Source organism: Ambystoma mexicanum, chromosome 12 (assembly GCF_040938575.1).
Source record: "Ambystoma mexicanum isolate Mex_15411 chromosome 12, UKY_AmexF1_1, whole genome shotgun sequence".
In the NCBI taxonomy this organism is placed as follows: Eukaryota; Metazoa; Chordata; class Amphibia; order Caudata; family Ambystomatidae; genus Ambystoma; species Ambystoma mexicanum.
In genome coordinates, this window is record NC_090936.1 from 461,698,661 (window position 1) to 461,723,365 (window position 24,705).

Here is a 24,705-nt window from a genome sequence, read left to right on the forward strand (position 1 = left end):
ATCCCTGATGTATTTCACTATAACTTGGCTGCGCAGATCTCACACTTGGTTGTGCGGACAATCAGCCGAAATAGAAAATAATTGAACAAGCCCACTCGGGAGTGGCACTGGAATGTCTCCCATATGTTGAGAAGGAGGGCCTTGTAAGCGCCTTTGGGTTCTCCTTATTAACGGCAACCAGGAATACGCTTTACTACATGGGTAGGGCCCTACGCAGATGGGGCACAGTACTAGGGATAGGGCCACTTGGACCTATCTGGAATAACCCAGGCTTCCAACCAGGATGTGATAAAAAGAGGTTTGGGTCGTGGGTGGCTGGATAACCTGCAGCAATTATACAAGGATGGGTGCAAGGAAGCTTTTGCTGTACCCAAAAATTAGCGGTTTTGCAGCGCTCACTTGTGACATTGGGCCTCACATCCCACGAAACGGGGGGCCACTAGACTGCTAAACGCACTTGAATTGACTATCCAAGGCGGGCGGGGTGCTCTAGGGGTTGAGTCTCCCAAATATATAAGTTGCTGGATTCAGGGGACCCAGTTGTGAACCTCCCGTATACTTATAAGTGGGAAGAGAATCTGGGTGGGGTAATGGAGGATGATGCGTGGTAAAGAATATGGGTGCGGATAAATAAATCCTCTTTGTTACCAACGGGGAATGTTCCTATACATTTTTGCTACAGATGGTACCCAACTCGGTTCAATCACATGTCTGCTCACTACTCAGCAAATTGCTGGCGCGGGTGCGCAGTGGTGGGCTCTCTGTTCCATATTATATGAACTTCAGGAAAGTAGGTCTCTTTTGGAAAGGAGTACTATCCAAAATGAAGGACATCACATGTCTGTCTCTGCTGATGGATCCCCGGGTACTAATGCTGGGTGTACGGGAGGCAGGCATTTCCTTTGTTGGGACCACTGGCCGTGCTGATCGGACACTTCCTCCTGGCAGCTAAGCTGACTATTGCCCGAAACTGGAAATCTACAGAGGGGTCTGGTGATCCAGATGTGGTTGGGTATCTGAGAAACCTGAAGGTGTCTCCCTGGCTAGTCCCCGGGGATCTGTCATCCAGTCAGCCAGGACACAGACATCTCTATTGGATCCAGTTCCTGGGGGTGGACCAGTAAGGGAGGATCACCTGGATGGGGGGTCCTTGGGGAGTGGGATACTGACGGATGAGACGCAATATCCCCCTTCTTTCAACACCTTTTCCCCATAGGATATTCCAAAACACTCCCCCCCCCCCTTTCCGACACAAACACTTTCAGACAACACGAAAAATAGACTAACACCAGAGCTGTTCACCTGACATGTCCCAATACAAGGGTCAGGCAAAGTCAGGCAATTGAGCAGAATTGCACACATCTGACGGCCCTTTCCCTTCCCCACGGGGATAAAAGGTGGAGCACGAGAGCACAAGACAAGCAAGGCAGACCGCACGACGTGAGAGCTAACTCAGCAGAGCAGGTCAAGAGGAGGAAAAAGACTGTGCAGACAGAGAGGGAGACAAGGAGAGAAGCAACCTCCTTTCCGGCCAATACCTGTGAAACCTCTGCAGAAGGTATTAGAAGTCTGCGAACAATAGCCAGCGTGTGTTGCAGCAGATGTCTATAGTACACGAGACCCTCCTCTGCTGATAACTTGGCCGGGTAGAGACGCAAGTCTCTATGGTACCAACCTTGACTCGAAGGAGAAGAAAGCCAAGCAGTTCATCACAGCCGGTTAGTCGAGGGAAGAGCCAATAAGAAACCAAACTGTGTTTAACGATACATAGCCAACGGCTAAATTAGACTTTTAAAGAGCTTAAAGATACAAGTGAGAACAGAGGGGGGGGGGGGGAACAAGCATGAGAGGAATCCAACACCACATGGGTGTTCAGGCAGGAATCTCTGGACGATTACACGATAGTAGAAACTACTGTAACCAGAAGACCTTGGGAAGAGGTGAAAAGAGGTCAAAGTGGTCATACAGGGGTCTTGAAAAATCCTCTGTACCGTCGAAAGTCTTGACCAACAGATGATTGCGAAGCTAAGGGAAATGAGTCCTGTTTGATGAAAAGAGCATATGAACAGTGTGTTGTAAAGGTCGGCAAGAATGAACCCGGCAGACGGAAGCCGACAAAAGGGGCAAAGCCCAAAAAACTGTTTAAAAAGACATTACGATTTGTGACAGTAAGAAAAGCCACAGTGAACCCGAAGGAGGGAGGCAAACCTCTGAAAGGGGTCCAAGCCCGAAAGAGGGAGATCCGGGGTGGAAAGTCGTCGTAACTATTTAATTGATTTGTTGAATTTGATTTTGTGAAGGGTCCATGCCCGCCAGAAAGGGGACCCAGTGGTGGAGCCATCATCCAAGGTTTACGTGAAGCAGAACTTTGTGTTTTGTTTGTTTGTCTGATACATCAGGCCTCGAACGCAAGAGACTTTTTATTGAAAATAGACTTGGCCATCTAAGAACCTGACAGCTGATACGGAATGGTCGGCTCGTGCTGGCAAAGCTTGATCGTGTGCTGTGCTCAGGAGATCACCTTGTCTCGTGCTCAAAACGTGGGGGAAGGGAGACCCCCTGGCAATCACATCCTGACTTATTATTTGTGAACACTTATTTCTTTAGTGAAACCCTAGCCCACGCTCTTTCTGTAATTAGTTGTAAGGATTTGGCAATAGTTTTTCTTTAGTATAGGCCCTTTTTCTTTGACAAGACGACAGAAGAACTGCCTAATTTTTCATTTGATGGTCGACGTGTGCTCCCATCTTAGATTTAAGTTAGGTGTTTTTCCACCCTGCATTTATTGTTCAATAAACTCCCTTGGAACTGTGATCACTTGTGTCTGTCTTTACGGTTGCCACCATGAGTTCCTTACAGTGTGGGATATTCTGGTAGCAGACAAAATGACTGCATTGTGTGAGGGGAGATATAGCAAATATATTACCACCTGCAGGCCTGTCATTGACTTTGCAGGAAAATACTCGGCTATTGTGGCAAAACCTCAGCTCATTCAGCACGTCTCACTGCTGTAATAATGGCAGTAGGGGGCGCAGAATATGGTGTACTGGTATTTAGGTCAATGAGGGGTTGAGGGTTAGTGGGCCTTTTATACTGCAATGGATTATGGCATTATGTAAACCCTGACATTCTGTTCCTTTAGACTGCGTGTTTTCGTGTTCATGCCATTTCGCACAGTATGTTAAAAGAAAGTTTACAACAAAAAAAAAACAAAGGGAAAAGCCTTTCAGAAAACATTCACAAAATTATGCCTCATGTTGGATTGCACGTATTGCTTCCGGCCATGATGAAAGGGTGCGAAATGTGCACATTAGCACACACCAAGAACATTTTCAACGAAGTAAAAGCAAACCTTATAAACTGCTACTATTTCCAAGGTCTTTAAATGAAATTAAAGGACAGGCCGAGAACCAAACAGGAACTGTGTTACATGTAAAAGAGTGTGTTTGCCACATCCAAGAGAATTTAGCAGGCCTGTGTAGTGAGGCTGCTGTGTGGTAAAATTGATGCAGGTATTTAAAGTGTATCAGTTTGAAATGTGCATTGAGTGTGACTCGTTTCGTCTCCTCACAACAGTATTTTCATATCTACTCTGATATCGTACACCCCAGTGAGGCCTCCCATTTCCCCCAGGGCGATCTTCCGGCTTTAACTTTGTCTCCAAGACACATACTTATACATAACAGAAACCGCTCCTCCCTGGTGTGAACCTTTAAACAGTCTGTCTAGTGTTGGGCCATTTCCGGTTCTCCAGGGAATGTCGAAAATGCCTGTTTTAGAGTTCTGCACCCTGAAGTAGAGAAATAAATTCAAAGGTGTGTCCCCCCCCGCAGCCCCGTTCTGAGTTTCTTCAAATGATATGAACTGACCATTCAGGAAGATATCACGAAAACAAGTCAACTTCAACCGTTTCGTACAGGTCACATAGGGTGTCATGTGTTAAAATTGTGGCAAAAATGGCCATGGACGCAAAATATTGCAGCAAAAAGGATGTAGTTTTGCGGCCGCAATCCATGTAAAGGATGCGGGGGACACCCCCGCAACTGCAGGACCCGTTATACCATTTAAGGGAAGCGGGCAACCCCCGCTCCCATTAAATGGTATAATGGAGTACACCTTTACCAGGTCAAAGCACAGCATTTTTGCCACGATTTTTTGCACAGGCGACATTTTTGCCCCAATTTTATCACTGCATACCTCACATAGCCCTTTTCGCTGGGCAGTGGAATGCCCTGTATATAAATAATAGGGATTTCTGGGGAATAAATTACCTCACCTCTGGATTTACGCTCTGCCCAGGTCCACTCTCTGCAAGTCAATTCCACCATATCCTTTTTAGACGTCCTCGCTGGCGCTGTCAAGATTATCGACTTCAGGAGAAATGGAGTAGCTAGTGCCCTCTCCACTTCAACATGCCTCCTATCCGTGTGGTTTCCGTACCAATAGAGGAGGAACCCTGCTTGAGCAACTTCATATTAAGTTTCAAAGTCGTTTAACGCCAGCCCTCCTTCATCTAATGGTGCAACTAACTTACCCCATGAGATTCTAGTCTGTTCCCCGGCCATATGAACCGCAGTATTGCGGCACGTAGGTCCCGGATGTACTCACCAGGTGGCACCAATGGGACATTTAGAAAACACTTATAAAAACTGTAGTAGGAGCAACATCTTTACCAGAGTAATTCTACCATAAAGGTTAAGTGGTAGATCCATCCATCTATCCATTGTAGATTTAGCATGCTCCAGCACTCTGTGATAGTTATGCTTATATAGGGCAGTGGGATCTCGGGTAATATACATACCCAAATATCTGGTAAGGTCCTCTGGTCACTGAAATACAAGGTCGTCTGTAGTGTGTGGCGCTGTTAGTCAGTGGGAAAATAACTGATTTCACTGAAAATCTCAATATGTCCCACATTATCGGATCAAGGTTACGTCTTGGTTCTGTAACGAAAAGCACCATATTGTCCGCATAGAGATACAACTGCTCTATGCCCGCAGAGCTGTATCTCCCCTATGTAGGTGGCAATCTCTAGTCGTCTCGGCCAACGGCTCTATCATCAGGGTGAATGGCAGTGGGAATAGGGGACATCCCTGTCTCGTACCCCTTTCCAGCACTATAGCAAGAGTGAGTTGCCAATTCACTGACCCTAGCATTGGGCAGCGTGTACAAAAGTGAAACCAGAGATATAAATTGGCTCCCAGTCCCCTCCTGTGCAGAATAGCGGACATAAACGTCCACTCCACAGAGTCAAATGCCTTTGTCGCGTGCAGCAGCGCAGCCACAACCTGGTTGTCTTGCCGCACCGCTGACAACAGCCCAAACATCCTACGTGATCCATATGAGGTAGAACGCACCGAAATAAACCCTGATTGGTCAGCTTTCACTGACTTCCGCATCAGTGGTGCCAGCCTGGATGCCAGTATTTTGGCTAGAATTTAATTATCTAGATTGATAAGGGATATGGGACGATAGGCGGAGCACACACCTGCTGCTTTGTCAGGTTTCAACAGCATTACCGCCTCCCTGCATGGACCCCGGCAGTTGTCGGTCTTCCAGGCTGCATTGATATAATGAAGGAGGTGCGGGGGACAGCCTCCCGGGAAAGTATTTATAAAATTCGGCCGTGTAGCCATTTGGTCTGGGGGATTTTCCTGATGGGAGGGATCTAATGGCCAACAGTATCTCCTCCACAGACAAAGGATGGGCCAGCCACTCCCTTTCCTAGTCTGTGAACCAATACAATGCTGTTGGTCTAAATAAGTGTCCACCTCTAATCGGGAGACCTGTGTCTGAAAAGAGTATAGTTCTGAGAAGAGTATAGTTGACTGTAGAATTTGTAAAAAATTCCTGAACTATCTCCAGGTCCGCAAATCTTTCTTCCCTTTGAGCATTCTTTATCGATAAAATATGATCCCTAGGTCTATTTGCCCTTGCAACTCTCGCCAGTAATTTACCTGGGCTATCCCTCCCCATATTGCTGCACCGCTGCCTTCCCCCTGGATGAATTTCACTTCCCTATGCACCAGCCCATTAAATTCTAGTAAATTGCGGTCAGTAACATTGGCCCTCATTATGGGTCTGGCGGTAACCGTGCCGGTAAAACCAGCAGGTAGCCACCGGACCCATAATGATTTAATGGCGCCTGACTTGCCGGAAACACCGGGGCATTACAACCCCGGCGGTCCGGTAAGTCAGGCGCTGGTAATTGTAAATCCCTATTCGAGTGGGGAATGGGAACCACGGAAGCACCGGCATTGTTAATAATGGTGCCGGTGCTTCCATGAAAGTCTGCGGGAGGGTGCCGTTCCACCCGGCAAGTCAGATCTGCCAGGTGTGAGGGCAACCGCCCACCAGACTTGTACTTTGCCGATCCGGAAACAACAGTGCCGGTAATCTTACCGGCACTGTTGTTTCCAGACCGGCAACGTGTTGTGATAAGCCTCTTTGTGATTCCCCCCGCCTGTAATCTTTGCAGGTTGGTCTCAGTGTCTGTTAGTTGCCTGCGAATTTGTCTCAATATCCCTGCTTCCTTCGAGATGCACTCACCCCTGATCACACATTTGAAGATTTCCCATAGTGTCACAAGGGACTCCACCATACCCGCGTTCAATTAAAAAAAACATATCCATAGCCCTAGTTAGTTCCTCACTAAATACCCCATCAGTCAGCCCCTTGCTTTTGAACACCCAAAGTGTCTTCGCTCTCTTCTGATAGTTTAACATTGTGTTCATCATCAAAGGGGAGTGATCTGACAGTGTGCGTACCTCGGACACTGTGCCGACTAATGTGTGAGAGACCAAGAAGTAGTCCAATCGGGATGCTGAGTTGTGGATAGAGGACTAGAATGTGTACTCCGCCTTTCCTGCATTTCTAAGCCTCCAAACGTCCAGGACCTCCCAAGTCCAGCACATAACTTGCAGTTTGCGTGTCACTTTCTGTAGTGGACGATGGATCTCCCTGGTGCGGTCCTGGTCAGGTTCCATGACCGCATTGAAGTACCTGGCCCAAATGATTTCCCCGGGAGGTGACTTCATGCTGGTGGCTGACCCACAAGGACTCAACTGAGTCCTGATTCGGACCATAATAGTTAATCAGTGTGTAGAGCCGACCCTGTATGGTACCTCATACAAATAGGCCCCTTCTTTCCTGATCTTTCGCCATAGTGATTAGGTGGATCCCCACAGAGTTACGTAAAAGGACAGCCACCCCTCTGGAGTAGGACTAGAAGTAACGGTGGCAGCCCCAATTCCAGCCAAATTTCTATTCCCCACCTGGAGTGAGGTGTGTCTCCTGGAGAAACGCCACATCTACCGGATGCCTCTGCATATATAGGAAGACCCTGCGGCACTTAGATGGACATTTCAGACCACTCACGTTCCAAGTTATACTTCTAAGTTGCTCGGTCATCCATGTCCCCAGGCATCTTTAACCTCGGTAGCATGCGTCTCATTCGTAACACACAATGCTTTTTCATACCTCTCTTTTACGTGACTGAACAATTCCCGACTCAGTTGTATAAACATAACAGAAAATCCAGTAACAATCCCCCCCCAACCCTCACCAGCAACCCCAATGCACAAGTTCCCCTCCTTCCCTCAAACCAAAACATCACAGCATGGCTCACGCATGGGGGCTCAACCAGGCCAGACTTCTGGACAGTCCACCAGGATAAGTTGCCACCTGACTGCTAATGATCAGGGTGTCTTTCCTTTAGTGGATTGTTCCCGCAGCCCAGTTTATTGTGGGAATGGAATGTTCCCAGTCAATCATTAATGCCTTTGCGGCACGGTAATCTGGGCAAGGACTCCAAAAATGGGAGGTTCTTCTGTGGTGTGGAAAAACAGTGTCCAGTGCTTTCATCGTAGTAAGCTTCATAGAAGGTGTGCATTTAGAATGCCTAGTATCTTTTAGAATATAAATATAATATATAAGTGCTGAATTTAAGGGGTTTTGTTGCATTAAAACAGTTAAGACAGAGTTAAGGTGATACAATTTAACGCAACAAAACCCCTTCAATTCAGCACTTAATATATAAGTGCTGAATTGAAGGGGTTTTGTTGCGTTAAATTGTATCACCTTAACTCTATCTTAACTGTTTTAATGCAACAAAACCCCTTAAATTCAGCACTTTCATTTTAAGCAAGTCCATGTTAACTATGCGCCCTCTGTTGCACAGCGGGACCACAATGTATTCGGCCCTTGTTTTTTAAATGTAGTGCACAGTGTGTTAGGCAGAACTGCAGGCGTACCCTTTGGGACCACCACACACAATTAGGACTACAGGTGTAAGCAAAAACCAACCTTTGGTGTAAGTCTATACCACACACTTTTGGCAGCGAGCTGAGCAGCCAGGCTTATCTCAAGAGGGAATGTGAGCAGTAGAAGTTAGACAGAAGTATCACAATCACAGCGGTTCAACTTACATTCAAGTTTTCTTGGTAAAAAATACCAAAACATTTATTTACACAGTCATTTAGAAAACTTTCACTGGTAGAAATCAACTACATATTAAACATCAATATACTACAGCACAAAACTAAGTTGTAGGGACAGTTTGAGCTCCCCTGAAAAAGGAGCCAAATGGCACTTCACTTATTTTAAATAGAAATAAAAAGGCAGAGGTTTGTACAAGGGGTTAGAAAACAATTATTTCAGATAATGCAAAGGTTCAATGTACTAGGAGGATCCGTTCAATTCAATAGGCCAGGTCAAAGTCAATAGTCTAGTGTTCTTGGATAGGACAGCACAGTTCTGGTACAGTTGGAGAAGTCTTTGTAAAAGTTTTTAGAAGTAGTTTAGATGAAAGCAAATGATATGATGGGCCACAAGCTGATTTGGCCTGCAAGTTGGGAAAGTTTCACAAACTTTCACCGCGAGAATTGGGATCTCTCAACCAATGGCACAGTACCTTAAAGTGAAGCAAAAAAGGATGTAGCTGAAGGCGTTGGTTCCTGCCAGTTCCTGCAGATCTCTGTTCCTGAGCCTCAGTCGTGGGGACAAGAGAGAGGTCAGGGGACTCCTGAACTGTGCAGGATCATCGTCGGAACAAACAAATTGGCGTCACTTCAGCTCAAGGCTTCCAAACACAAACTGGTGTCCTTCTCCCTGGTTAACCTTAACCAGCTACGAGTATAGTATCAAGGCGTTTGCTGAGTTGATTGGTCCCACCAACTCAAAGGAAGAAGCCGACCTTGAAGGGGCTTCTCTGTCGAATGGAGATCTGGCAATTCGGAGTTGCAGCAGGGCTTCAACGGGCAAATCAACGGTCCAGTGCTTGCAGTAGCCGTCCTCTTCCAAATCCTCTTCAGTTCCTTCGTTCCAGTGGTCGACTCTGCCTTCCAGTCCTGGAGACTCGCCTTTTAAACAGTTTTCTCCCATTCATTCCAGCCTAGCTGTCACTCACCCAGCAGGGTGGCTGTCCTTGCCGGACAGTCAGCCAGCCAATCACGCCAGAGTGCATTTGGGTCTCCTGGGAGACCAAGCACAGGGAGTTTCGGGCACCTCCCTCACTTCCTGCCCACCCCAGACACTCAGACGCCATGGGTGGACTTCAGTCCTGCAGCCCGCCAAAGGTACCAAACCTGGTTTGGCACGCAGAGTTAAACACCAGAAGGACCTTTCCACAAAGAAACAGCAAAAAAAAGATGACCAGAGGGGTCTTGGGTGCCATATTGAAAAACATGCCGGCCCTGATTTTTAGCTAACGGTATTCGCAGTCGGGACATGGTAGTTCGTTATAAAACCACTGCTACCAGCCATTTCAATAGGAAAGGGTAGCTTTTGACAGCTACCAGATTGTTTAGACATAGGGGATGCTAAGTAACCCCTCCAGCACTCTATAGGAAGATAGGGTGTGCTGGGCCTATGAATTTAAAAAGACTAGTAAAGTCAATTTAACTTTACATTCTCTGGGGAACAGTAGTTCATCCCAGAGAAGGTATTTAAACCTTGGGAAGTCCAAAGGACACCCCTGTGCCACTGCACTAAAGGTGCTGTGTGACACAACAATAAATAGATGATGCCTATGGAGTTATCTAAAACTCCATAACCAAATAACACAAGAGTAAAACACACATCAAAATACATGAGTGGGAAAAAAGAACTGCTTGCATCTCTTGATTCCAACTCTCCAGCTGTTATCAATCAACTTCTCTCCTCTGCATTTGATAGTCAACCACTCCATCCTCATATAACGGCTCCACGATACCGTTGGTATCTAGGAGCAGGCACTGGACTGGCTGACCATCTTCCTCAATGAATGCCTGCCCCCCCAGGTTATTCTGGGCTCTTTCTCCTCTCCCACCTCTAGCTCCACCTGTGGCGTTCCCCAGGGCTCCAACACTTCTCCCTGGCTCTTTAACATCTATCTTGCTCCACTTGCACACCTTATTTCCACTTTCTCCCCTTACTTCGAGTGTTATGCATATGACTCATAACTCTTCTTCAAACTACCATCTGATTCTTTCCTTACATCTTCCATCATTCCTGACTGCCTATCTGCCATCCAGTCCTGGTGTGTCTCCAACGATCTCTGCCTCAACGCCAGCAAGACTGAGATCCTACCCATTGGGATTCCGGCTCCCTCTTTCTTCCCCTCACTCTGTCCACCCTCTATGCCCCCCCCCCCTTCTCTTTCATCTGAAGCCGGAAACCTTAGAGTCATCTTTGACTCCTCTCTTTCCTTACTCCCTCGCATCCAGGACCTTGCCAATAAGGCCCACTTTCAACTCTACCTCCTCAATGTAATCCTTCCTTTCATCACTTTCCCCCAGAAGCTTAATGTCTCTAGAGCTCTGGTACTCTCTAGAATGGACTACTGCAACAACCTTTTTCTTAATCTACCTTCTTCCCCTCTATGTTCCCTCCAACTGATCCATAATAGGGCTGCAAGACTTATCCTTGGCCTCAAGCCCAGGGACCACATCTATCCGTTACGCTCACCTGGTATCCACGGGGACGCCACCCAGCCCTGGTTGGATGATTTGCACTCTCGAACCCTCTCCCAGTCCTTTGGTAAGGCCTCTGGTTAAAGATGGGTCTGCAATATAGGAGAGCTGGATTCAATAGCAGAGTGTCTTTGTTTTCGCACCTCCCTTGGCCTCAACTCTTTCCTCCCCATTGGGCCCTCTCCTCACCTTAATAGTAGAAGGTGGATTCTCCATCCTGCTCCTCGTGGCAGGGGCGCGTAGATGTGGGGGGCGAGCAGCGACCAAGTTACTTCACTGGTGCAAGCCCCCTCTGTGGGAATCCAGGCCTGCTGCGACTCCGTAGGTTTGCTGCTTTACAGTCTTCATATGCAGTTCTTATGTTCCTCTTAGTTCGAATAATAATGTCTTGCTTCTTTCCTTTTAGGTATGGAAAGGTATTTTGGAGTTGTCATGCAGTTTGAAGATGAGCATGGACGGGTGGGCGAAAGCACGGTGTGCGCAATGTTGTCCGGTGAGTAATGCACGATGCGCAGCGCTGTTTCGCCTTTTATATTGCTAACCTCTGTCTTTTCTCTCCTTGCCGGTTGTGATGTTCCTCGCAGAGCGCCGTAATGTTCCAGCAATGATACTGACCAGGAGATGAATACCCAGGTAAGAATTGTGTGGCTTTCTTAATTCGGAAGGAAACGTGAGTAAACGCTTACTAATGCGGTCTTTCTTTCTCCTCTTTCTAGGTTATGGTATTCCAGGATGCATGCGGTGCCGGCTGATGGAGTTCGTACCTTCAGGTGAGTGGAACTGAAGTCGGCGATGGATTGAAGACAGGATACTGTTCCAGGTAAGTTTTGTAGTGTTCTCTCTCTCTCTCTCTGCAGGCCCTTGGTTTCAGGTAAACTGGCATCCAATAAATGGACACGGTGAGCGTTACGCTGCCCACAGCAGAATAACGCAAAGCATGTTCTGCTGTTTGGGTGTGGTTTAAATAGTCTCAGGTAAAGTAGTCCAGGTGAAATAGTCCCAGGCCTGCCACACCCAAAAGACTAGACTGCATAGCTCAGTTCCTTGTAACTGAGCTATGTGTGTGCCTCCATGTTGGCTGAACCCACCCCCCAAGTTAAATAGTCCCAAGTAAATAGTCCCATTCTAATGTTGGTCATCATGATGGTTATGAGCCTGGCACCAATGGCGCCAGGACTGACTCCAAGAGAGTCTTGGATGAGGTTTTAAGGGCTTTGACCTGGCCCTAACTGGAAGGCTGACTTGCCAGTGAGGATCAGGGGTAAGGGTCATGACAGCATCCATCCCTCTGCATCATCCATAAGGCTGTCTGGGGGCAGGCACCCACGCTAACTACAACTGGCTCTCACCAAATAGTCTCCCTCCAGATCTTCACGTCCTCCGGTGCCAATTCTGCGGGTCAAGAGCTTCTCCAAACAGCAAACTGGCGGCCCCTCTCTCCCCCTCCCCCTAGTAGGCCCACCTCTCTCTAGCTTCATTATTATACTTTCATTTCTCTCCCATGTTCCTCCCCGTTGCCCTGTTGGTGCTTTGAAACACAATTTACTTGATGTGTTACAAATGTAAAATACATAAAAATAAAAACAAATCTTCATTTCTATAAATGTAATTACGTAGTATAAGTAACTATTTTTGTATATTAACAAAACTTCAAATTCTTAGATTCTATACTATCACAATGCACACAAGCACTTACTTTAAAATGTAATTATTTTGTTTTATAATACTTGTCATTTAGAAAAGAATGTGTTCACTTAATGTTATTACAATAAGTAGAATCAAAAATGTAAATGTGTACAATTTCTATTTTCATAACACTTACTATAAATCTTGTTTCTACTTCATTTTATTTCACTAGGACATATAATTATATTATTTTTAAAATACCTGAAATAGATTGATCCGAATCAGGAACATTCCCAGCAATGAAGTACTCTAATTGCTTTCTAATACCTGAAATTCAAGCTATGTGTATAATGTTACCTATTTTTATTTTAAATTGTATAAGTTGATAAGTAGAGAAATGAATGCTCCACACAATCCTATGATACTTGTGTATGACTGCAGTGTTCCATGTCACTTCGTTATTATTGTTAGGTGTAATACAATACAATGTGCATCAAAAGAGGTGAACAAAAATATTCTAACTTATAAAAGCAATAATGTCATATGATTTAATTACTGATTGCATTAGTGATTGCATTAGTGATGTCATGTACAAGGCCATTAATGACACCATCAGTGATGTAATCAGTGGTGTCATGTATGATGTAATAAGTGATGTCACTGGTGATGTCCTCATTATGGTCATACGCTGCGCAACAGGGGAAACGTAGTTAAGGTGGACTTGCTTGAAATGGGAGTGCTGAATGTATGGGGTTTTGTTGCGTTAAATCTGATCACCTTAACTCTCAACACATTTTTTTTTCCTTAATTTCAAGGGATTTGTCATAGTATCGTTTCTTCTGGGTCCACTAGCCATGGCCTTCGGCTGTGGTCACTGTACATGTTGCACCAATAGGATTATTTCGGGCCCACTAGCTATGGCCTTCAGCCACGGCCAGTGTCCACAATCGAACATGTTGCATAGTTTCTTGAGGTCCGACTAGCCGTCGTCTTTGGCCGTGGCCTCTGTACACATTGCACCAATTGTGCCACTGGCCAATCACACTATTAATTTGTTATGAAACACCCACTGCCCCCTGCAGATGTTAAAGCTTTTTTTTTTCTTAACTCCTTATTCTCACATAATTTCACAGCAATAATTTCCGATAACTGAAGTTCCCGTAGTAGCGTGGCGGTTCGCCGAGTCACATAACAGCAAAAAATGCTCAAAATTCTAAAAAAGTCTTCCCCGTCCTCACAGGCACACGTGTGTCCCACTTCTTTTTTTTCAGGTCCTCTCACTCCCCATAATAGCTTTTCCCCTCCCGAACCCTCTCCCATTACCGCATTATTCATCGGTTCATGTGATGCACATTTTCTCCCTAGCAAGTCTTGCAGCGTTGCCGCAGGTCTTCCCATAATTGGCTACCCAACCCAAAATCCCAACTTCACATGGAGTCTCCTTTCCTGCTCCCGACCTCTGACCTGATTTCATTGCTATTTTTATAGCGTCTATGGCCACACCATCTAAGTGCTGTTGTTCAAAGCAATCGGGGTTCCCCCTACGAGAGACTACATAAACATAAGCGTTTTTAATCTTCCTCAAGTCTAGAAGGTGATTAGACTCTAAGGTCATGGAGATCATGCCAAAGCTGGATGGCATCCTTTTTCCTCCTCCAAACAACGTTTTGAGCAATTTTTATTTTCAGCTTCTCCCGGTGTCTTCGTGGGAATCGCTGGCATCGAGCAAAAAAGAAAAAAAAAAAGGGTGGATTTTCATTTATGAAGAGCCACTCAGCTGCTCTGCGGCTGAGGACCAAGGCCACTACATATAAATGTTCTAACAAGCAGGGGGTACACCCTTCTTTGTCAAATATTTTAAAACCTACTGGCCATAATTATTCCAAACTAGTCAAAGCATTTAAGTTAATGCCCAAACTGTTTCTTATTTGTCCCAAAACCGCCAAGTGGTTTTCAAGCTACGGCTGTTCAAAAACTGCACTTTTTCCCTGTGCGAAAATGAATGCGAGTGGCTGAAAACTGATTTTTTGTTTTCTTAATACCTTTTACATTTCTTACTAAATCATTCCCAAAATTCCCATTTCGGGGGTGCCTGCGACAAGCATTCTTTCTGGATAATTTCATCCAAATCCATCCAGTGAGTCTAGCAATAGAATTATGGGGAAACCATTTTCATTTGTGAAAAGCCTCTCCGCTTCTCACCTGCACAGCACCATGTGAGATATATTATAAATGTTTTCAGGAGCAGGGGGCACCCCCTTCTTCGTTGAATATTTTAATAACTACTGGACTGATTTACACCAAACTAGTCAAGGAAATTAAGTCAATGCTTCATGCTCAAATGGTTTCTTATTTGGCCCAAATAAGCCCCGCGGTTTTCGCACTATGGCTTCCCAAAGATTTCACTTTCTTTCTGGGAAACTGAAATGGGAGTAAGCTGAAAATAATGTTTTTTTTCTTTTCTTAATAGTTTGTACATTTAGGAAAATATCCCCAAAATGTACAGGTGGGGGGCCCGTGACAAACATTTTGTTTTGAAAATGTAATCCACATCTGTCAAGCAAGTTAAATGTTATTACCAATAGAATTTTGAGAAAAGTCTATCTACAATGGTTTCACCTTAACTATAGGATAGTGACCGCCACCCTATAATATATATTTGCTTATAGAAATTAATTCTTGCATGAGAACCAGAGGTGTGATTCATGTAGGCAGGTAAAAACTCATGTTACTGACCAATGTTTTTTGTACCTATAACGTTCAAGTGATTTCCTTGGTGGGGGAACCACCATTGTTTAAGTTTGATTTTACATTTCGAGTTTTAAGCAATCACTGTCTATTGGCCAGAATTGTGGGGTGGGATTGTACATCGGGAATGTTAGACTGATTATGTTGCCGCAGCGGAATCAATAAATAAATCAATTAAACATTTCTACAAAGGGGAAGAGTACAGTGTGATGCATTCAGCAAGATAGTGGGGGAGCAAGGCTACGGACGAGTAGCAGGAATTTAAAGAGTGGTTTTGCATGAAGAGCCATTCAGTGTGGTTACAGTAGGCAACGGCTAACGGGCATCTGAGTTGGTTGAAAAGGGTGCGTGTCACGAAACAGAGGACTTTGAGGGGAGGAAAGGAGTACATGGGAAGGCAAAGAAGCAGCTCCTGCAGTAGTCTAGTTTGATAAATACATGAGTAGAGGTATGTGTTTAGTTGGGTGGTGTGGAAAGGTGCAGGAAGATTTTCTAATGTTTAGGAGGTAAAGTCTGGCTGCCATTTCAGTGGTCACAAACTCTTTTTGAGTTTCATGTCACTGTCAAAGAGAACCACAATAATATGAGCCACAGTTGAGAAGGTCAGGGAAAAATGATGTGACTGGGGAGAGAATTCGGTTGGCATTGGAAGCAGGGAGAAAGAGGACTTCCATCTTTGAGGAGTTGAGCATGAGGCAGCACATAGCCATGCGGATGGGGGTTAGGTAGTTGGTTATGCATTCAGAGATTGCAGGGGTGAAGGAGTAGAATACAGGAGTACCATCAACAAAGGTGATAGTTACATCCAAAGGAGAAATTGGTTTGCTGGGGGGGTAGGGTGAAGGGACGCATTTTGGTGAGGGAGCGGAAAGAGAGCTAGGAGGACACCCAATTGTGTACAGTTCACTGAAGTCAAGAAGGGACAGAGTTTGAAGGAGGAAAGGATGATTCACAGTGTCAAATGAAGCAGAAAGCTCTAGAGTAGAGGTATTCAACCTTTGGCCCTCCAGATGTTTTGGACAACAATCCCGGTTAGTCCTAGCTAGCATAGTCAATGGTGAAAGATCATGGGAGTTGGAGTGGGCGGGCAGTGGTAAGAGAATTAGCGATGTGGATGATAAAGGTCTCAGTGGAGTATTTGGACAAGAACCAAGATTGGGGTGGGTCAGTAAGTGAGTGCACCTCAAGATAGTGGACTACGTAGTTGAATATAACAGTCTATAACCTTTAACAGGTCCTGGTGAAGTGCTCACCTGTTAACAAATAAATGGCTTCTTAAACTGTGTTGAAGAAAAAATGCCATCCAACATAAAGACTTTACTAAAACGTGACTGGGCAAGTTTGGGGGCTAGGGCCTCATGCCTGAAGCCTAATACAGAATGATCAAGATTGGAAAGAACATTCACATACATTACAGAGCAAAACAGATCACAATATCCCATACACCTCTCATACAGTGATTGCGCCTTACCCATCCTCCGTTATCATGGATCCAGGGGCTGAAATTCTCCTTAAGATACTTAATTCCAAATCCTAACACCTTGTTCATGGGGTGGTTATCAATGGCAGTTAGCTTCGTAGTGACATCCATGGCCATAGCCATTTTGGTGCCCTGCTGTTGAGCATCCTTTGGATCCTCAGGCACCCCATCTCCAAGATAAAGGTCCGTCAGCTTCCTAAAGTAATTGTAAGATGTAAATAGCTCGGTGATGCCATTACACAAGGTCTTGTCTGCTTTGATCTGCAAATTGAGAGCAAACAGATTAGTGGCTAGCAAGAAACCCAACTCCTCCTGCCAACAACACTCTAAGTGAAGCAACCTGCAGCAAAATAGGTCTCCTTTTTCTTAAGAAAATCATGCATGAAGAAGTTGGAAAGGATCACCTTAGCAGACGGTGTCTTTGGGGCCGATAACAGACATTGCAAGACATGTAAATTGGAGAGCATTTGTGGGAGTTATGAAGAACATGTATTGTGGTGTTTTTGTTCTGTATCTACACAGACTACCATTTTTTGTTTTACCTTTTGGGACATCAACAAAACACTCTTTACTACTTGCTACAAACTATCCCCTTCCAGGCCCTAGTCTTATGAAAAAATATTCTTTTCATTTCAAAATGTAGACTTTCCATAACAAGCATGTGCACAATGGATATCCAGAGCCATAAAACTCAGGACTTAAGAAATAAGGACTGGTTCTCACTGGATTCAGGGAACTTTAACAGAGTATGCAGCTCACAGGGGTAAACAATGTGATCATACATGCAGTCAAGAGGGTCTTCGGTTTGTTGTGTGAAAATTAGCATTGAGGCAAACATGGATCATATCACTACAGTAAAGGTACTTCCCCGCTGCCCAGTGATAGGAGGGAGCTCTCGAAGTGGGTAAGCACGCTCTGAGAAGGAGGCAGTATACGATAAGGATTCTCCCACAACAATGTTCATTAAAGGGATATGACCTCTGGTAGTCTTCTTGTTAACAAGGCAATACCACAAGAGTGTGGTGAGGTGAGGTAAGCCAGGGGGCTACTCTCTGCACCGTCCCTGGAACCAGCAATCCACAGCAGGCGTCCGCCCACGGCTTCTCCATCATTCACCCTCAGAATAAGGAAGGGGACATTGTCACATATCTCCTTTTCCTTAGAGTCCCCTCTGATATTAGTGGAGATGGATCACAAATCTATTGCCACTCCCAGGTCTCCACAGATTTTTCCTTCAAAAAGCCTGCTTTGCCACTTTCACTCCAGACACATGCATCTTCATTCCGGAAATTCTGGATCCACTTCTGGCTTTGCGCAAACCATTCATAAAACCAGGGAAGAACAATCCCAGGATAACTTCTTTCGGCAGACCTGTCATAAACGATAACTCAGCATTCAACTATTGAACCTCAGCCCGTAATTGGATGCAGGTAACGGGGACTAGCTTCTCAGATAGTAGTTGTTGAGAGAAGAACAAGTCCAACCAAACTTCAGTTTATCACCTACATGAGTCAAGTAGGGCCATGACCGCTTGTACGTCTAGCTCTAGGTGGAAATAGTATTTAACTGCTCTACCTTGAGCCAACACGTCTCTCAATTGGTTCTTCCCAAGATCTGGGGTGCAAACACTAGGATTCCTTTTCACCCTCTTGTAGACTTGACAGCTATGCTTTTGATTTGTATACTCTTTCATTGAAGAATTTTCCTGTGCTCCTTTTTGCAGCCTGTTCCTCCACTCTCCATTTCCCCTCCTCCCCTTCCCTCCCTCTGCATTGGGATTGGCCTTTGGGCCTAACCTACTTGAGCCGGAAGGGAACTTCAGCAGTCCTCCCAGGGCAGCATCTGCCCGGGCAGCCGGCAACTCCCAATCCGGGTTGCCAGGGACACCTGATGCAGACAACCTACAGCGACAGAAAAGTTTAGTGTGGTGTGGGCGGGGAGTACAGCCATTACTATACTCCAGTAAAATCCCACCACGCTTTTATACAAGTACATGTTTCTAGCCAAACTGTGTACACCAGCCATATTTTGTATTTAGCCTAATTGTGAATGCAAGTCCTCTACCACTGCATGGTAAATCCTCCCACCCTCGAACAGCCAGCCTTTCAGGTGTTCCTTCTTCTGCCTCCAACCTCATCTAGCCGCAGCTTTTTGTACTTCTCCCAGAACCCACAGCCTCCCTCTCCCAATTCCCTTCCCCGCTCACCCTCCTCCACCACCACCGTCTACCCACCCCTACCAACTGCACAATCCAGCCATCACTTCCACTAGCGTCCAGGTTGCACACTAACCAAACCACTGCCCATACTGATTGTTTCTGCATTATAGGCACAGTACACCTTTGAATATAGGTGCTTTTTAAAGCATTGTTCATATTAGAATTACCTCTGCATTTTAGACCCTGTGCACCTTTTGAATCTGGGTGCTCTTTAAGGCGATATTCATATTTGGATTATTTCTGCATTTTTTGGCCCTGTGCACCTTTTGAATCTAGGTATTTTTTCAAGCATTGTTCACATCTCGTTTGTATCTGCATTTTAGACCCTGTTCACCACGATTCTACGTGATTCTTCAAGCATTGTTCACATTGTTACTGTCACTGCATGTTAGGCCCTGCTCACCTTTTGAATCTCGGTGCTCTTCAAGGCGATATTCATATTTGGACTTTTTCTCCATTTTTGATCCTGTGCATCTTTTGAATCCGTGTGCTTTCTCAAGCATTGGCCATATTGTGATTATCTCTGCATTCTAAGTCCTGTGCACCTTTTGAATCTAGGGGCTCTTCCAAGCATTGTTCAGATTGTGTGTTCTCCTGCATTTCTGGCCCTGTGCATTTTGATGAATCCTATGGACTCTTCACCAAATCCCTTCCTAAAGTCTCCTCCCAGGTGGCCAGGGAAAGGTAGACACTTCCTGATCCTGAACCTGGGGGGTGGTTCTGTGGGAGGATCACCTGGGAAGAAACACGGCTCAGGGTGGTGAGGAGACACTCTGGGATGAGACGCAGTATTTGTCTCCAAAAGGGAAGAACCTTTCAAAAGTACCAAAATATGTAATGGCTTATTGTCGTTATGATTGGTCTGTTCCACAAGTTGAACATCTTAATAGGGATAAAAATAATTTTAAATCCCTAAACATCTTAAGAAATGATAGCCTGGCTGAGAACTATACAGTTAGAAATCATTCTAACTCCCAGAGGTAGAGTGAAAGGAAATCTGTGAATAATGGCTTAAACTAACTGCCTTTCCCTTTTCAAATAAAGCCGTGTGATGTTTCTTTAAATATATCTAGAAAGAATGAACTTGAACACAAAAGTAGAAATTGGACTCCAACACCTTATTTTGTTGAGGACTTCAAGTCTCATAATTCCTCAAGTACTGGGACAAGGAAGAGGGCTCAAGAGCAATGTTGCAGGAATGGTCAGCTTGTTAATTCAAATGGCCCACACCTGAGGGAGGCAGAGAGGTTTAAAAGGCCCCCCAGGTGCAGGCCATTAGAAGAAGCAGAAGGAGTAGAAGAAGCAGCACAGCAAGAGAAGACGCAGGCATGTCGTTTCAGTTGGCAGTCCAGTAAGAAAGAGGGCGTCGGGACCACTGCAGGGTAGTTTCCCACTGCCAGTCCTGAGAGGGTCCTTTTCCCCAAAAGTCTGAAAGGCAGAGGTTGTGAAGTAGGAAACGTGCATAAGGAAGGCTTGCCCCCATGTGAACTGATCTGCTAGAGGCTGCGCAGCAGGAAGCGTGCAGGAGGCCATGTTCGGTGGCTGGCATGCACATAGGAGCCGCAAGATCGTTGCTGATGGCTTGCATGCGCCAGGGGTCTCTGGAGCAAGAATAGCTCTCTGTTGAAGTGGCGTGGGCGAGGACAACAACTTCAGCAAGAAAGTGTGCCTTTTCGTGAGGAGCCAGAACAGTTAGAAGTCCTGCGGAACGTGGATGGATCAAAGACCGAGGTTAAAAGCCAGTGAGTGATCCAAAGGCAGGCAACAGTAATGAGAAAGAAACACTTGCGTATGAGTGAAACTACTTTAACAATATATTTTGAATGCCGAACTATTGAAAACGTCAAAAGTAACACTTGCGTATGAGTAAAAGTGATTTTAAAGTGGAATTTAACTGACAATTTATAAAGCAGCAAAAAACATTGCATCATTAAAACCAAGTGACCAGATAACCTCCCCTCCCCTACACTTCATCTTCCTCTTCTCCCCTCTTCCCCCACACAGCACGGCTCAGATAGCCCAACTCCCACGCAAGAGCCCCCAACTCTCTCAGCCATCCTCTCGGATTGCACATCCCAATCCTCCGTCCTTTGGCACCATCCCATACCACCCCCGGCTCCCTGCCCAACACACAACTTTCACATCCCTAAGCGTAGCCCGCACAGCCTTGGCCAAGACTTCCCATTCAATCGATCCTCCCACCCTCACCCACACACCACTGGCACCATCCCATCGGTCTAGTCATAGCAGTCCCTCTACCTGTAGACCCCCCAGTACGCCCCCCTCCTCCCGTGACCTCATTCACTCCCACTCTCCTACACCACTTCCCCATCCTCCCTCTCCCCAACCCTGTCCATCCTCTCTTCCTCCCCCCTGGCAACTCCACTAGCGCACACCCATCCATCCACCTTACTCCCACCCCCTCTATCTCCTTGCCTGCACTCCTTGTGGTAAGGGTGCAAATTCAGCGCTGTCAGAGGGGGCGCACTTATCAATTACGTGACTGATGACGGGACGTAGCGGGGTAAGGGAGGGGACACTGGTGAGGGCAAGGACCTTATTGGTCGCTGCACTGTATCTTTTTATTTATTTGTATTTGGTGCACATGCACCTTTACAAACGGATATAAAAGACACATGATTCATAAGAAAGTGGTGATGATTATATGAGAAAGAAAAACATGATAATATGCATAGTAAGAATGCGTTTGCAAAACAATAAAATAAAGCGCTGTGTTGGCTAAAAACAGAAAATATATCTAAACAGCTTAATGGAACATGTCAGTCAATGAAACTTGCCCATTGTCACAAACAAACATTGTCACATTCATAGAGCTGCAGCTGAAACATGAAAAGATTTCCCTTTTGGCTAGAACAATGCAATATGATAATTTAGAAAAAGAGAAACTTAGATTTTTCAAAAAAAGGGAAAGAAACAGAAGAAGAAAATAAGAGAAGCGGATAACCAAACTAGATAAGACACAAAATTTACACAAAATCAAGAGTGTCACATATATGCTGCAATAAGTGAGTTTTTAGTACATTACGCAATTATTGGCGCTGTGATAAGTTTTTGTGATAATTCATTCTTCGTACTCATTCAGTTTTGTCTGAATGAAAGTTAGAAGACGTGTCAAAGAAAGAATTGAAGCATTACTGCATCCCCACATGCAACACAGCCACAATAACTCACGGGAAAACAATGATGAACAAGATAATTGTTTTCCCAACATTAAAGTTCTCTGATTTTCGAAGAAGTTAGAAAATATAATCAAATGTTTCAATGTTTCCAATTCATCACTTTTCGGATAGAAACGACAAAGGCCATCGCCTGTGGCGCCCTTATTGTTTTTCCAGTTTTTTACACGGACATTAGTATGATATAAGTTGAATCTAAATCTCATTAAAAGATTTCTGGATCTGTTACACACAAAACATGTGAGATAAGACATACAAGGAAGTTGTGATTGTCCGAATTTAGCATATTCTGCATAGGAGTGATATTCTGCAATGCGATCAGATGTAATTGACCAGTCATTTTGAAAGAGCTTTTACTTGACTAGCACGGGGTGTACTAATAGATCTTCAGGTTTCAGGGCAATCACAGTTAGCAGGGACAGCATTTGTGTATTAAAGTTTGCAATAGATACTGGAGAGAACTTGGCAAGCATTGCAGCTAGATCGTCATATAGAGAATTGGTCGAGGGGTGTAACATTTTGCCATAGTTGTTGAGCCTCCTCCAAAGAAGCTTGGAGGCCAGCGAGGTCAGACCAAGTTCATGAATGAGGATAACATTGGGAAGTGCTTTTGGGAGACCAAGAACGGTTCTCCAAATGATGCCTTGTAACTTGTTGAGAATCAGTCCAATATCTAGCAAACAAAGATCCAAGCCATAAAGAATAATTGCCTCTACTTTCACGAGGTAGAAGTCTATAAGTGGGATGAGAGAACATTTGCAATGCTTATGATGGCTACGTTTCATTTGGGCTATAAGTGGAGCCGTTTTGGTGGTTAAAGAGCTCTGCCACAACTTTAGAGAATTGTTATTTGAGATGTTATAGCCCAGGTATGTCACCCCAAAGTGCGTTAGATTGGATTATTGTCAATAGTCCAATGAAATTGGCATAGTTTATTCTTCTTGGAGAAAACAAGAATATTAGATTTAGTTGAATTGGTAACCAGATTGTGTAATTTGCAGAAGTGAGAAAAGCAGTGACGTTTCTTCTGTAAACCAAAAGGTGTGCGGTCAAAGAGTATGAAGTCATCGGCAAAAGCGAACCAGTTTAGACGCAACTCTCCCAATCTTACCGGAAAAAATGTCAGATGTATTCCACAGTAAGTCTATGTCCGCAAGATATAGATTAAAGAGAACTGATGCAAGATTGCATCCTTGCTTGACTTCGATTTGTGTGGGAATTGCATCGGTAAGGACACCAGTTTGGTTGATTTGTACTCTATAATTCGTTTGGTTATGTAGTAAAGCAATACTGGCAATCGCCTGTCCACACTTGCGTCCATCTCCAGCTGGAGAAGGGCAGGAGCCCTCATCTCTACAGGACGAGCAGAAAGACCCGATCAACGAGTCATCCAGATATCAGCCTCCTGCTCACTAAGGTGACTGCTACCCTCCAGGATCCCTTCAGCCCAAGATCACCCCACCTAGACCACTGGATTCCTGCCAACGGCATCCCACCTACACGCGTGACCATTTTGCCACTAACCTCGCCTGTACAGCGAAATCTGCGTTCGTGCCACAGCATACGGCTCTGCCAAAATGGCTGCCGCCACAAAACCCAACGGTTGCTAGGCAACCACACAGCCCTTCCAGGCTGCCCATTGGCCCAGCGAGCCACTTCCTTGCCTCGGCGTCACCGGAAGGCGTGAGCCGGCACAGGAAGGGCGGCAGAGTAAGGGCTCAGCCTGTCTCTCGCCTGTCTGCGTTGGTCAGCGCTCCAAATAATCTGCATGTCGCTTCGCATATACCAAAGGTAAGCACCAAAAAAAAAAACAACTCTGTACTCATTACATTCATCATTCAAGACATTGTTCTGTCTATACCCTGACTGCTCAATGGGCTGTGCAGCCGAATGAGACTTGCCTGCTTCTGAGTAAATTGTTGTTTTGCATTCGCCCACCACTGCATACTGCCCATGAGAACAGCCCCTTTGAATGAACTATATGCACTGCTCCCCATTTCGCAGGAAGACTAACACTCAGCACCTGTCTTCTGTATATTCCACCTGCTCGCTCCCACCCTAAAACATGGCTCCCCCACAACCCTGCTCCCACACCATACCACCCATACCATTCCTACCAGCCCTCACTCCCACTAAACCTCCCAAAGACAATCTAACCAGACCTATGCCTCTACACACGAGGAACTTAAGGTTAGGCTGCCGATCATATCAACCATCAACCACCTCCAAACCACTCCCTGCTATGCATTCCCATCATACACCATCCCCAACCATCACATCCACACCAAACACACCTAGCACAACTGACTCACCTCACAGCACCCCCACCTCAACCACACTCAAAGAACCACTCAATGCCAGACAGCTAAAGACCAACGAAGCGGACAACTTCAACTTACTATCCGCCAAAATATCTCCCTCACCAAATGACACCATAACAATACATATTGTCTACCGCCCACCAGGCCCAACCCTCCACTTCCAATC

General features: G+C 45.3%; 1 protein-coding gene across 5 annotated transcripts in view; it reads right to left on the reverse strand.

Moving 5' to 3' along the window:
* BCL2L14 (BCL2 like 14) overlaps nt 1-24,705 on the reverse strand; it is a 423,407-nt gene that overhangs the window by 7,331 nt on the left and 391,371 nt on the right. For all 5 annotated transcript variants that reach the window (XM_069628715.1, XM_069628718.1, XM_069628719.1 and 2 more), the window contains one exon: nt 16,795-17,064. In XM_069628715.1, the coding sequence (XP_069484816.1) occupies nt 16,795-17,064 (270 nt within the window). The remainder of the gene's footprint in view (nt 1-16,794; nt 17,065-24,705) is intronic.